The sequence below is a fragment of the Anomaloglossus baeobatrachus genome, chromosome 4, assembly GCF_048569485.1.
Source record: "Anomaloglossus baeobatrachus isolate aAnoBae1 chromosome 4, aAnoBae1.hap1, whole genome shotgun sequence".
In the NCBI taxonomy this organism is placed as follows: Eukaryota; Metazoa; Chordata; class Amphibia; order Anura; family Aromobatidae; genus Anomaloglossus; species Anomaloglossus baeobatrachus.
This window is the reverse complement of record NC_134356.1, coordinates 78,544,862-78,557,597: the sequence shown is the minus strand read 5'-3', so window position 1 is coordinate 78,557,597 and position 12,736 is coordinate 78,544,862. Positions and strand designations below refer to the sequence as shown.

The following is a 12,736-nucleotide window of genomic DNA, read 5'->3' as shown; positions in this document are numbered from 1 at the left end:
ACAGTGAGCTACTAATAATTTCCGGGTAGGTGTGGGGTTGGACAAGGTCTCGCATGGGCACTTAGTCCTGGCAGTGATAATCTCCTGCTGATTAAACACTCATTGTATTGAAATAACAGCACCCAGCCTAATAAGTGACACATCCCTTAATTCAATGCTTAAACTCCTACTTCATGCTATCCTCAGGTTAAATAGCAAAAACCTGCTAGCCGAGTCCGATTTATAGTTATATTCATTATAACTTGTATTTATTCATTTAATTCACTGCCTTTTTATGCAGTTCATTGGGCTGTCCTACTTGGTGATTGACAGCTAGAGGGCAGTCCTTAGGGATTTACAGCTATTTCTGTACTTACAAATATATAAAAAGCATAACCAAGGAAACAAGAAGAATGTTAAACAAATCCCGAATAATTAAATTATAAACATAATAAAACGGTAATGGTGTTTACCAGCCAAGGTGACAGAGACAAATGTACAAACAGGATGCAGCAGTCCCCCTTAATAAAGTAAGTAACACAGGTGCAAAATACTGATGAAACAACTACTCTAAATCTACCAATTCATAGAAGGGGTGATTGCCTAGTATTGGGGAGCAGTAACACGGCCGTATGACTCGTCTGAGAATCGCATTGCTACGCCCGGAGTGGCCAGTGACTCTCCTGATCCAAGCATCATAGGTGTATTGCAATACATGCTGACATGCTTGGGTCCGGAAAGCCGCTAGCCAGTCCAAGCATTGCGATGTGATCCTCAAACGAGTCATCTGGCCTTGCGACTGCACCGTTAAAATTGCACACAGAGGAAGCTTGCAATAGGGTGCAAGTCACACACATGTAGCGCACAGTGCCAAGCCAACAGCCTATTTTTCGCCCCTACTATACAAGAAAGATGCCCTTGACACCTGTTTTGAAAAATATGACAACGGTTTTTCATAAATTTGTAATTTGACCCAAATATAATATTTTTTGTGTATCTACACCATAAAACTGGTGTAAATACATAAAAAAAGTGGCATGCCCCTACTTGCTGAGGGTTATCAAGAGTGGCATCATTGGTTTTGGGTAGTGCATGTTTGTCTAAAGCGGGCTTTACACGCTACGATATTTCTAGCAATTGCTAGCGATATCGTACACAAAAGCACCCGCCCCCGTCGTGCATGCGATATCGTGTGATCGCTGCCGCAGCGAACATTATCGCTACGGCAGCGTCACACGCACTTACCTGGTCGGCGTCGTCGCTGTGACTGCCGAACAATCCATCCCTCAAGGGGGAGGTGCGTTCGGCTTCATGGCGACGTCACCGCAACGTCACTAAGCGGCCGGCCAATTAAAGCAGAGGGGCAGAGATCAGCGGGACGAACATCCCGCCCACCTTCTTCCTTCCTCATTGCGGGTTTGACGCAGGTAAGGTGAGGTTCCTCGCTCCTGCGGTGTCACACACAGCGATGTGTGCTGCCGCAGGAACGAGGAACAACATTTATTAACAACCATTAACAATTTTTGGTTTTATGACGACCTCTCCATGGTGAACGATTTTCACCACTTTGGAGGACATTTAAGGTCGCTGGTAAGTGTCACACGCTGTGATATCGTTAATGACGCCGGATGTGCGTTACTAGCGACGTGACCCCGGCGATAAAACATTAACGATATCGTAGCATGTAAAGCCCCCTAAAGGCATTGAAAATCATCCATAATGCAAGACTAGGAACAGTTATGTGATATTTCATGCCAGTTTTACTAAATTGCTCTTTTTGGGTGTATTGCATTGTGTGTGTATAGATGTTAGCCTCATTTTTTCAATGCTCAAAAACATCAGTTTTTCAAGCGGAAGACTCTTTGTGAAGCTCTCCTTTTCTCTAGAGTTTTGTATACCTAGGGTGTCTTTTGCTAGTGTTGTTTTGGTTATTTCTTGAGCGTTTTTTTTCTCATTTTTTTTTTTTTGCAAGTTATTTCTTTACTTTTTTTTACATTCTTTTGAACTACATTAACCAATTTAGAAAATGCTAGAGTTTTTATAGTTGAAAGTGTAGGATAAAGATGCCAAGCCACCTCCAAAAAATAATTCTTGCTCAAACTTGGAATGAATTTAAGTTTTCAGTGTTTGAGGAGGATTTTGGAGAGTTTCCACTTGAAAAACTTAGCAAAAGGACTCAGTGTGAACATAGCCTTAGGGTATGTGCAGAGTTTTGTTTCTTTTTTTGTTTCTTTACTAGTTTTTGAACCAGATTGTGTCCAAAATACTCCTCAAAACTGCTTCACAATGTCTTAAAAAATTTGAATTCAAATCTTTGAATTAATTTCTGTGGGAAAACCACTTTTCGGTTCTTATGGTTCTTCGTTTTTCCAAAAAAGGTTTTGAAAAAATGTCAGGTAGAAAAAATAAGTTTGCACATCACTTCGTGAAATTGATCCTGAAGGCAACCTCTCTAGACATTGTCCAATCAAAAGTCTGCAAAGAAAACTTCAGGTGAAAAAGTCTCCCAAAACTCTTCAAAACCATTTAAGGAAACCCTCCAGAAAAAAAAAAACTCATCCAAAATCACGTGCAGATGGAGGTTTTGGAGCAGAAAGTGGCTTAATGCACAAAACATGATTTTCAGGAGTATTCCGCCCCAGAAACTGCCTGAAAGCCAATAAAAATTTTTTAAATAATAAACGTATTTATGTCTATGGAAAAATAATTTACTGTGCATATGTTCTGGCTTTTGTTACTTCCTTTAAACACTTCAGGGTTTGGAAACTCTGGAGCTGTTAAAAGAAGTGACATGTCCATACTTTTGGCGTTTGCTACTTGGAAGATGCTCTGTACTTTACAATAAAATCGTATAAAGTGAATGGGAGAGCTCAGAAGACACATGGAACAACAACAACAGGACATTTTTTTTGAGCATTTTAACATTGTTTTTGCTTTTAAAACAAACCTGCTACTGGTTTCTTCATTATTCAATGAAGTAAAAAAATGACAGTAAAAAGACTTCACAAAGCCATTTGAAAACTTTCCCAAAAACCGCTGTCTGAAACAAGACAAAAACTACACAAAAAAATGCTTCAGGAAGAAAACTCCAGTTTCCTGAAGTGTCTTCAGCTTGAAAAACTCATCGGGTTAGCCTGAATTTAAGACACTGTGTGCACATAGCCACTGATTGAAAACTCGCCAAATCCTACTCAAAACTTGGAGGTTCTGCTCAGTTTTTGCTTTGAAAACCCAGCAAAAAGACAATGTGTGTGCACGTAGGCCAAAACAAGAAAGTTTGCTAAAGTAGCTTCTGCTTGAAAACTCATGGTTTTTACCACCTCAAAAAGACTGTTGACATGCACTCTTAAGGCCCTGTCACACACAGAGATAAACCTGTGGCAGACCTGTGGCAGACCTGTGGCAGACCTGTGGCAGACCTGTGGCAGACCTGTGGCAGACCTGTGGCAGACCTGTGGCAGACCTGTGGCAGACCTGTGGCTGCAGTGAAATTGTGGACAATCAGTGCCAGGTTTGTGGCCGGGTACAAGTGGAACAATATGTCCATGATTTCACTGCAACCACAGATCTGCCAAAGATTTATCTCTGTGTGTGACAGGGCCTTTAAGGCCGCTTTACACGCTGCGACATCACTAGCATCGGCTAGCGATGTCGCGTGTGATAGCACCCGCCCCCATCGGTGGCACGATATGTTGTGATCGCTGCCGTAGCGAACATTATCGCTACGGCAGCGTCACACGCACATACCTGCTCTGCGACGTCGCTGTGACCGGCGAACTGCCTCCCTTCTAAGGGGGCGGTTCGTTCAGCGTCACAGCGACGTCACAGCAGCATCAGTGAACCACTGCCCAATAGAAAAGGAGGGGAGGAGATGAGCAGCTGGAACATACCGCCCACCTCCTTCTTCCTCCTTTTCCGGTGGACGCAGGTAAGGAGATGTTTGTCGTTCCAGCGGCGTCACATGTAGCAATGTGTGCTGCCGCAGAAACGACAAACAACATCATTACCGCATTACATTACATGAAACCGCAGCATTAAAAAAAACTGCACACAAAAACTCAACGAAAAAATGCAAGTAACCCAATTTAAATAATAGGTACAGATATTCTGCATCATTCAAAGCTCATCATGGCAACGTAGCCTTAAAGACCATAAATGTGGACTGACATACAGTATGTAGACTGTCAGTTCTAAGCCAATGTACACAAAGGAACAGCTAATGTATGCATGGGAGTAACGCCTGCCTGGATCCACAGACTCAGACTGGCTGTAATGGACAGGCTAGAGGAAAGCCGCTCACAAAGCAGGACCCCGAGAACCTGAAACCCTTTAACCCCTATACAGGGATTTGGAATTACACAGGACCCTGGGGATCACTACCAGTGGTAGGCTGCAGTCCAATGAGAGTAGTAGCCAGACAGAGTCGAACCGAGAAATGCAAAACAGGGACAGAATCAGGCAGGCAAGGACGTAATCAGAAAACAAAGCAGAGATCAAATCCGGATTGGGCAGCGAGGTACATAAATAGCAGGCAGAAGGGTAGTCAGGAAACAAGCAAAAGTCAGAACACCAGAATCACTAAACAGAACATGACATGACAGGAACCAGGACTACAGAACTATCTCTGGCAGTGGTCAGCAGACAGGAGGGGAAATAAGAGGGGTGTGGTGTCTTCCCATTGGTTGTAGCTGAATAATGGTAACTTCAGCTGGAAGACACATGCCACCTACAGTCAGCCAGTGGAACTGTAGATCCCAAGGAAATCCAGCTCAGTGGATTAGCGGAGCCTGCTTCCACCAGCGCCGCTGGCATCGACTCCTCTCCCATCACCAGCACTATCCACGGTAGGAACACGGCATCGCCTAGTGATCGAAGCAGAAGTCGATAAAGCCGACTCTGGTGGGGACGTAACAATGGGTTGCCTATATTGTCTACTGCATTAGTGTTACAACCTAGAGACTATGATATCATTAGTATTAATAGTAGAGTATTCTTGAATGTTAGATCTAAATCATATTTCCGTGTCTGATTTCTGCATTATTTTTGTTTCTATTTAAATTTTAGGGCCAAAATATGGTTATGATTTTAAAGAACGATACAATGAGCTTGGTGGATCCATTAGATCACAGTTTAATACACTCTCAACCCATCATCAACATACGAGTATGGGGTGTTGGCTGCAATAATGGAAGGTATAAAAGCTATTCTTGTTCATTATCAGATGTACTTCAATACACACACGCACGTGAACAAAATTATTTGTACCCTTCTGTCTCAGAAAGAAAACCTGCAACGGTCACTGAAATAACTTGAAACTGACAAAAGTGCTTTTTAATTTAATGAAAACCAGACATTGCTTTGGTCATTGCTCTGGAACTTTGGTTCAACAGAAAATAAAAATTAAGAAAAACAAATCAAAACAAACTAATGAATATGGCTTGGACAAAAATGATGGTACCCCTTGAAAAGATTGAAAATAATTTGACCATAGGGACATGTTAATCTAAGATGTGTCTTGGAATTAGAATCACAGCTGTCTACAAACTTATCAGCCTATCCATTCAAAGTTTGAAAAGTAGTCACTGTGCTGTTTAGTATCATGGTGTCTACCATGCTGAACATGGACCAAATAAAGCTAAGGATACAGAAAGAAAGAAAGAAAATTATTAACAAATGTAAAAGGTTAAGGCTATAAGACCATCTCCAAACAACTTGATGTTCCTGTTACTACAATTTCACATATTATTCATAAGATTAAGGTCTATGGGATTGTAGCCAACCTTCCTGGATGTGGCCACATGAAGAAAATTGATGACAAATTGTAGTTACAGATAATTTGAATTGTAACCTGCGAAGAGATTAGGGGTGAACTCCAAGATCAAGGTGTAAAGGCCCCGTCACACGCAGCGACATATCTAACGATATATCGCCGGAGTCATGGATTTCGAGACGCACATCCGGCATTGATAGCGACGTTGTTGCGTGTGACAGCAAGGCACGACCGTTAACGATGGAAAATACTCACCTTATTGTCCATCGTTGGCACGTCGTTCCTTTTTAAAGAATCGTTGATTGTTGAGCACGCAGATTGTTCGTCGTTCCCAAGGCAGCACACATCGCTACGTGTGACACCTCGAGAACGACAAACTGCAGCTTACCTGCGGCTGCCGTCAATGCGGAAGGAAGGAGGTGGGCGGGATGTTACGTCCCGTGCATCTCCGCCCCTCCGCTTCTATTGGGCGGCCGCTTAGTGACGCCGCTGTGACGCCGCACGAACCGCCCCCTTAGAAAGGAGGCGGTTTGCCGGCAACAGCGATGTCGCTAGGCAGGTAAGTCCGTGTGACAGCTCCTAACGATATTGTGCGCCACGGGCAGCAATTTGCCCGTGACGCACAAACGACTGGGGAGGGTGCTTTCACCAGCGATATCGCTGCGTGTAACACCCCCTTTAGATCGCACCATCTGTCACTGTCTTGTTGCATTGGACTTCTCTGAAGTGGCCTTCTATGAATCCTGATTTAAATCTTATTGAGCATGTGAGTAAGGAGCTGAAACCTGCAGTCTGGAGAAACCTGCAGTCTGGAGAAACCTGCAGTCTGGAGAAGGTGCCTTCACACCTGAGATAGTCGGAGAAGTTTGCTTATGGCCTAAAACACACTTCCGCAAAAAAAACGTCCGTGTGACACGGTCCGTTTTTCGGGTCCGTGTTCCGTTTTTTTGGGGCGTTTCTCTGGTACGTATGGCATCCGTGTGATGGCGTATGCGAGCCGTGTGTACGTGTAAAATGTCCGTGTTTGTGTGTAAAATGCCCGTGTATATGTACGTGGAATGTCCGTGTGGAATGTCCGTTTGTGTGTTGCACAATGTCGTTGATACATGTCAGCTGACAGCAGACAGAGTTGCGTGATGAGAATGAACTCGGGTGAACTTCACCCGAATTCATTGTCATGCCGCGGCTCTGTCTGTGTGCCGCGTACTGATTAGCGGTCACCTGTGAAGGATTCACCAGTGACCGCTAATCCCCCGAGTGACTGAAGTGAGCAGCCCTCTCTCATACTTACTGCTCCCCGATCACCAGCGCGGCGAGGAACAGCTGTGCAGAGAATACGCGGCAACAAATACTTTGAATATGCCGGCCGCTCATTAATCAATCTCGTATTCCCTGCTTTCCCCACCCACAGACGCCTGTGAGTGGTTGCAGTCAGAGTAGTGTCTATACTGTGCACTAAAATAAATAAATAAATAATTTAAAAAACGGTGTGCGTTCCCCCCCCCATTTTAATACCAGCCAGATAAAGCCACACAGCTGAAGCCTGGTATTCTCAGGATGGGGAGCCCCACGTTATGGGGAGCCCCCCAGCCTAACAATATCAGTCAGCAGCCACCCAGAATTGCTGCATACATTATATGCGACAGTTCTGGGACTGTACCCGGCTCTTCCCGATTTGCCCTGGTGCGTTGGCAAATCGGGGTAATAAGGAGTTTTTGGCAGTCCATAGCTGCCAATAAGTCCTAGATTAATCATGTCAGGCGTCTCCCCGAAATACCTTCCATGATTAATCTGTAAATACAGTAAATAAACAGACACACCCGAACAATCCTTTATTAGAAAAAAAAACACTAACAAATTGCCTTGTTCACCAATTTAATAAGCCCGAAAAAGCCCTCCATGTCCGGCGTACTCCAGGATGGTCCAACGTCGCTTCCAGCTCTGCTGCATGAAGGTGACCGGAGCTGCAGAATACACCGCCGCTCCTGTCAGCTCCACACAGCTAATAAAGGGAATAGCGCGATCAGCTGTATTCAGCGTTCGCCGCAGGCACGGACCCATAGACTAAAGCGGGTCCGTGCCTGCGTGCTGCCGGCCAAAAACGGACATGTCGTCCGTGTAGAAAAGCACACACACGTACTTACCACACGGTCACACGTTCCGTGTGATTTTACGTGTGTGTGCCATCTACCATTAAATAACATGGGTCTCCGTGTGTACGTGTCTCAAGTACGTGCAAATACGTACCGCACACGTACAAATTAAACGGATGTGTGTTGCGGGTCTATGAGGAATGAGCCAAAATATCTGTAGAGCGATGCAGATGTCTCATTGAGAGTCACAAGAATCGTTTGCAGTGACTGCAGAATATTGTGCAACAAAATATTAGGTTAGTTTACCATCATTTTTATCCAGGCCATTCTCAGTAGTGCGTTTTTTTTTTATTTTCCTGTCAAACCACAATTGATAATAAATGTATGTTAATATTGATGTTTGATATTTGATAGTTGATATTTAGTAATTTTAACTTGAAGATTACATTTGTCACTTTATGTTATTTCAGTGATTATTGTGGGTTTTTCTAACTTTAGCAGAAGGAGACCAACAATTTTGTCCCTGTATGTCCATGAAACGGAACTATTGCTTGTATTATTCATAATTGTATAAGGAATGGATAGCATGTAATCTATATGTGATTATTTACTATGCAAATACAGTTACATCCCTATTATCTGGTGTCGTATGGCTTTACACAAGTCCAAAAGCAGGAATCATTTTAGCTCAAATTAGTACAATTACGCTTCATATACTCTTCTATAATCATCTAATAATCCATATTTCATAGTCAAGCCGTTATCCCATTCCACTGATACCAGATTAAAGGAATTTAGTATTTTGCTTTAGTATTTTAATGGATTGACCCTCCACCAAAAAAATAGTTATCCCTTACCAATATACATAGTATATGGGAGCACTTCCTGCTCACTGGCGGTCCAACCACAGGGACTTCAGCCAGTCACATATTGAATGGAGTATGCTCAGCCACTAGAGTCAATGAGAGTGCTGGAAATACCTCAGTACAGTGTTTGTTTTTTTCAGCAGTCCCATAGACAATGAAGTGTGGTGGTTTAACCTGCACACCTCTGCTGCATTCGAGATAAGGCTACAGACCCCTGTCCTCAGAGTGCTACAGACGCCTTCTCGGACTTGGCGGAGGCCTAGTGATAGGAGTAACTTATTTTCTTGAAGAATATCTTTTTAAATTCATCCAGTATAGTATATTAAGATTTAAATACTTTTCATCAGAACGCTCTAACCAACTGGAAACAATGTAATTACGCCCACTGATCCTTGAGTGACATCCAGCGAATAGTGACAGCCAGTGAATGTACTGAGCAGGATGTCACTCAAGGATCAGTGGGCATGATTACAGCACTTCCACTTGGTAGCGTGTTCTGACTATTATCTGCTGCAGTGCCGTCCAGATGACTGGGGCTAAGTGGCTGCATGCCCCCCAGCCCAGAGGACTGGGGCCGAGAGGCTGCAGTGCCGTCCAGATGACTGAGGCTGAGAGGCTGCAGTGCCATCCAGATGACTGAGGCCGAGAGGCTTCAGTGCTGCCCAGATGACTGAGGCCGAGAGGCTTCAGTGCTGCCCAGATGACTGAGGCTCAGAGGCTGCAATGCCGCCTAGATGACTGAGGCCGAGAGGCTTCAGTGCTGCCCAGATGACTGGGGCCGAGAGGCTTCAGTGCTGCCCAGATGACTGGGGCCGAGAGGCTTCAGTGCTGCCCAGATGACTGGGGCCGAGAGGCTTCAGTGCTGCCCAGATGACTGGGGCTAAGAGGCTGCATGCTGCCCAGATCACTGGGGCCGAGAGGCTGCAGTGCCATCCAGATGACTGAGGCTGAGAGGCTGCAATGCCACCCAGATCACTGTGGCCGAGAGGCTGCAGTGCCATCCAGATGACTGAGGCTGAGAGGCTGCAATGCCGCCTAGATGACTGAGGCCGAGAGGCGTCAGTGTTGCCCAGATGACTGGGGCCGAGAGGCTGCGTGCTGCCCAGATGACTGAGGCCGAGAGGCTTCAGTGCTGCCCAGATGACTGAGGCCGAGAGGCTTCAGTGCTGCCCAGATGACTGGGACCGAGAGGCTGCGTGCTGCCCAGATGACTGGGGCCGAGAGGCTGCAGTGCTGCCCAAATGACTGAGGCCGAGAGGCTGCAGTGCCGCCCAGATGACTGGAGCCGAGAGGCGTCAGTGCTGCCCAAATGACTGGGGCCGAGAGGCTGCAGTGCTGCCCAGATGACTGGGGCCGAGAGGCTGCAGTGCTGCCCAAATGACTGAGGCCGAGAGGCTGCAGTGCTGCCCAGATGACTGGAGCCGAGAGGCGTCAGTGCTGCCCAGATGACTGGGGCCGAGAGGCTGCAGTGCTGCCCAAATGACTGAGGCCGAGAGGCTGCAGTGCCGCCCAGATGACTGGGGCCGAGAGGCTGCAGTGCTGCCCAGATGACTGGGGCCGAGAGGCTGCAGTGCTGCCCAGATGACTGGGGCCGAGAGGCTGCAGTGCTGCCCAGATGACTGGGGCCGAGAGGCTGCAGTGCTGCCCAGATGACTGGGGCCGAGAGGCTGCAGTGCTACCCAGATGACTGGGGTCGAGAGGCTGCAGTGCCGCCCAGATGACTGGAGCCGAGAGGCTGCAGTGCTGCCCAGATGACTGGGGTCGAGAGGCTGCAGTGCCGCCCAGATGACTGGGGCCGAGAGGCTGCAGTGCTGCCCAGATGACTGGGACCGAGAGGCTGCGTGCTGCCCAGATGACTGGGGCCGAGAGGCTGCAGTGCTGCCCAAATGACTGAGGCCGAGAGGCTGCAGTGCCGCCCAGATGACTGGAGCCGAGAGGCGTCAGTGCTGCCCAAATGACTGGGGCCGAGAGGCTGCAGTGCTGCCCAGATGACTGGGGCCGAGAGGCTGCAGTGCTGCCCAAATGACTGAGGCCGAGAGGCTGCAGTGCTGCCCAGATGACTGGAGCCGAGAGGCGTCAGTGCTGCCCAGATGACTGGGGCCGAGAGGCTGCAGTGCTGCCCAAATGACTGAGGCCGAGAGGCTGCAGTGCCGCCCAGATGACTGGGGCCGAGAGGCTGCAGTGCTGCCCAGATGACTGGGGCCGAGAGGCTGCAGTGCTGCCCAGATGACTGGGGCCGAGAGGCTGCAGTGCTGCCCAGATGACTGGGGCCGAGAGGCTGCAGTGCTGCCCAGATGACTGGGGTCGAGAGGCTGCAGTGCCGCCCAGATGACTGGAGCCGAGAGGCTGCAGTGCTGCCCAGATGACTGGGGTCGAGAGGCTGCAGTGCCGCCCAGATGACTGGGGCCGAGAGGCTGCAGTGCTGCCCAAATGACTGAGGCCGAGAGGCTGCAGTGCCGCCCAGATGACTGGGGCCGAGAGGCTGCAGTGCTGCCCAGATGACTGGGGCCAAGAGGCGTCAGTGCTGCCCAAATGACTGGGGCCGAGAGGCTTCAGTGCTGCCCAGATGACTGGGGCTAAGAGGCTGCATGCTGCCCAGATCACTGGGGCCGAGAGGCTGCAGTGCCATCCAGATGACTGAGGCTGAGAGGCTGCAATGCCACCCAGATCACTGTGGCCGAGAGGCTGCAGTGCCATCCAGATGACTGAGGCTGAGAGGCTGCAATGCCGCCTAGATGACTGAGGCCGAGAGGCGTCAGTGCTGCCCAGATGACTGGGGCCGAGAGGCTGCGTGCTGCCCAGATGACTGAGGCCGAGAGGCTTCAGTGCTGCCCAGATGACTGAGGCCGAGAGGCTTCAGTGCTGCCCAGATGACTGGGACCGAGAGGCTGCGTGCTGCCCAGATGACTGGGGCCGAGAGGCTGCAGTGCTGCCCAAATGACTGAGGCCGAGAGGCTGCAGTGCCGCCCAGATGACTGGAGCCGAGAGGCGTCAGTGCTGCCCAAATGACTGGGGCCGAGAGGCTGCAGTGCTGCCCAGATGACTGGGGCCGAGAGGCTGCAGTGCTGCCCAAATGACTGAGGCCGAGAGGCTGCAGTGCCGCCCAGATGACTGGGGCCGAGAGGCTGCAGTGCTGCCCAGATGACTGGGGCCGAGAGGCTGCGCGCTGCCCAGATGACTGGGACCGAGAGGCTGCAGTGCTGCCCAGATGACTGAGGCCGAGAGGCTTCAGTGCTGCCTAGATGACTGGGGCCGAGAGGCTGCGTGCTGCCCAGATGACTGGGGCCGAGAGGCTGCAGTGCTGCCCAAATGACTGAGGCCGAGAGGCTGCAGTGCTGCCCAGATGACTGGAGCCGAGAGGCGTCAGTGCTGCCCAGATGACTGGGGCCGAGAGGCTGCAGTGCTGCCCAAATGACTGAGGCCGAGAGGCTGCAGTGCCGCCCAGATGACTGGGGCCGAGAGGCTGCAGTGCTGCCCAGATGACTGGGGCCGAGAGGCTGCAGTGCTGCCCAGATGACTGGGGCCGAGAGGCTGCAGTGCTGCCCAGATGACTGGGGCCGAGAGGCTGCAGTGCTGCCCAGATGACTGGGGCCGAGAGGCTGCAGTGCTGCCCAGATGACTGGGGTCGAGAGGCTGCAGTGCCGCCCAGATGACTGGAGCCGAGAGGCTGCAGTGCTGCCCAGATGACTGGGGTCGAGAGGCTGCAGTGCCGCCCAGATGACTGGGGCCGAGAGGCTGCAGTGCTGCCCAAATGACTGAGGCCGAGAGGCTGCAGTGCCGCCCAGATGACTGGGGCCGAGAGGCTGCAGTGCTGCCCAGATGACTGGGGCCAAAAGGCTGCGCGCTGCCCAGATGACTGGGGCCGAGAGGCTGCAGTGCTGCCCAGATGACTGGGGCCGAGAGGCTGCAGTGCTGCCCAGATGACTGGGGCCGAGAGGCTGCAGTGCTGCCCAGATGACTGGGGCCGAGAGGCTGCAGTGCTGCCCAGATGACTGGGGCCGAGAGGCTGCAGTGCTGCCCAGATGACT

At 49.5% G+C, this 12,736-nt stretch overlaps 1 protein-coding gene across 1 annotated transcript in view; it reads left to right on the top strand.

The window, feature by feature from the left end:
• Positions 1-12,736, top strand: part of APBB3 (amyloid beta precursor protein binding family B member 3) — a 168,085-nt gene that overhangs the window by 67,698 nt on the left and 87,651 nt on the right. The window contains exon 6 of the mRNA XM_075344434.1: positions 5,044-5,171. Within this exon, the coding sequence (XP_075200549.1) occupies positions 5,044-5,171 (128 nt within the window). The remainder of the gene's footprint in view (positions 1-5,043; positions 5,172-12,736) is intronic.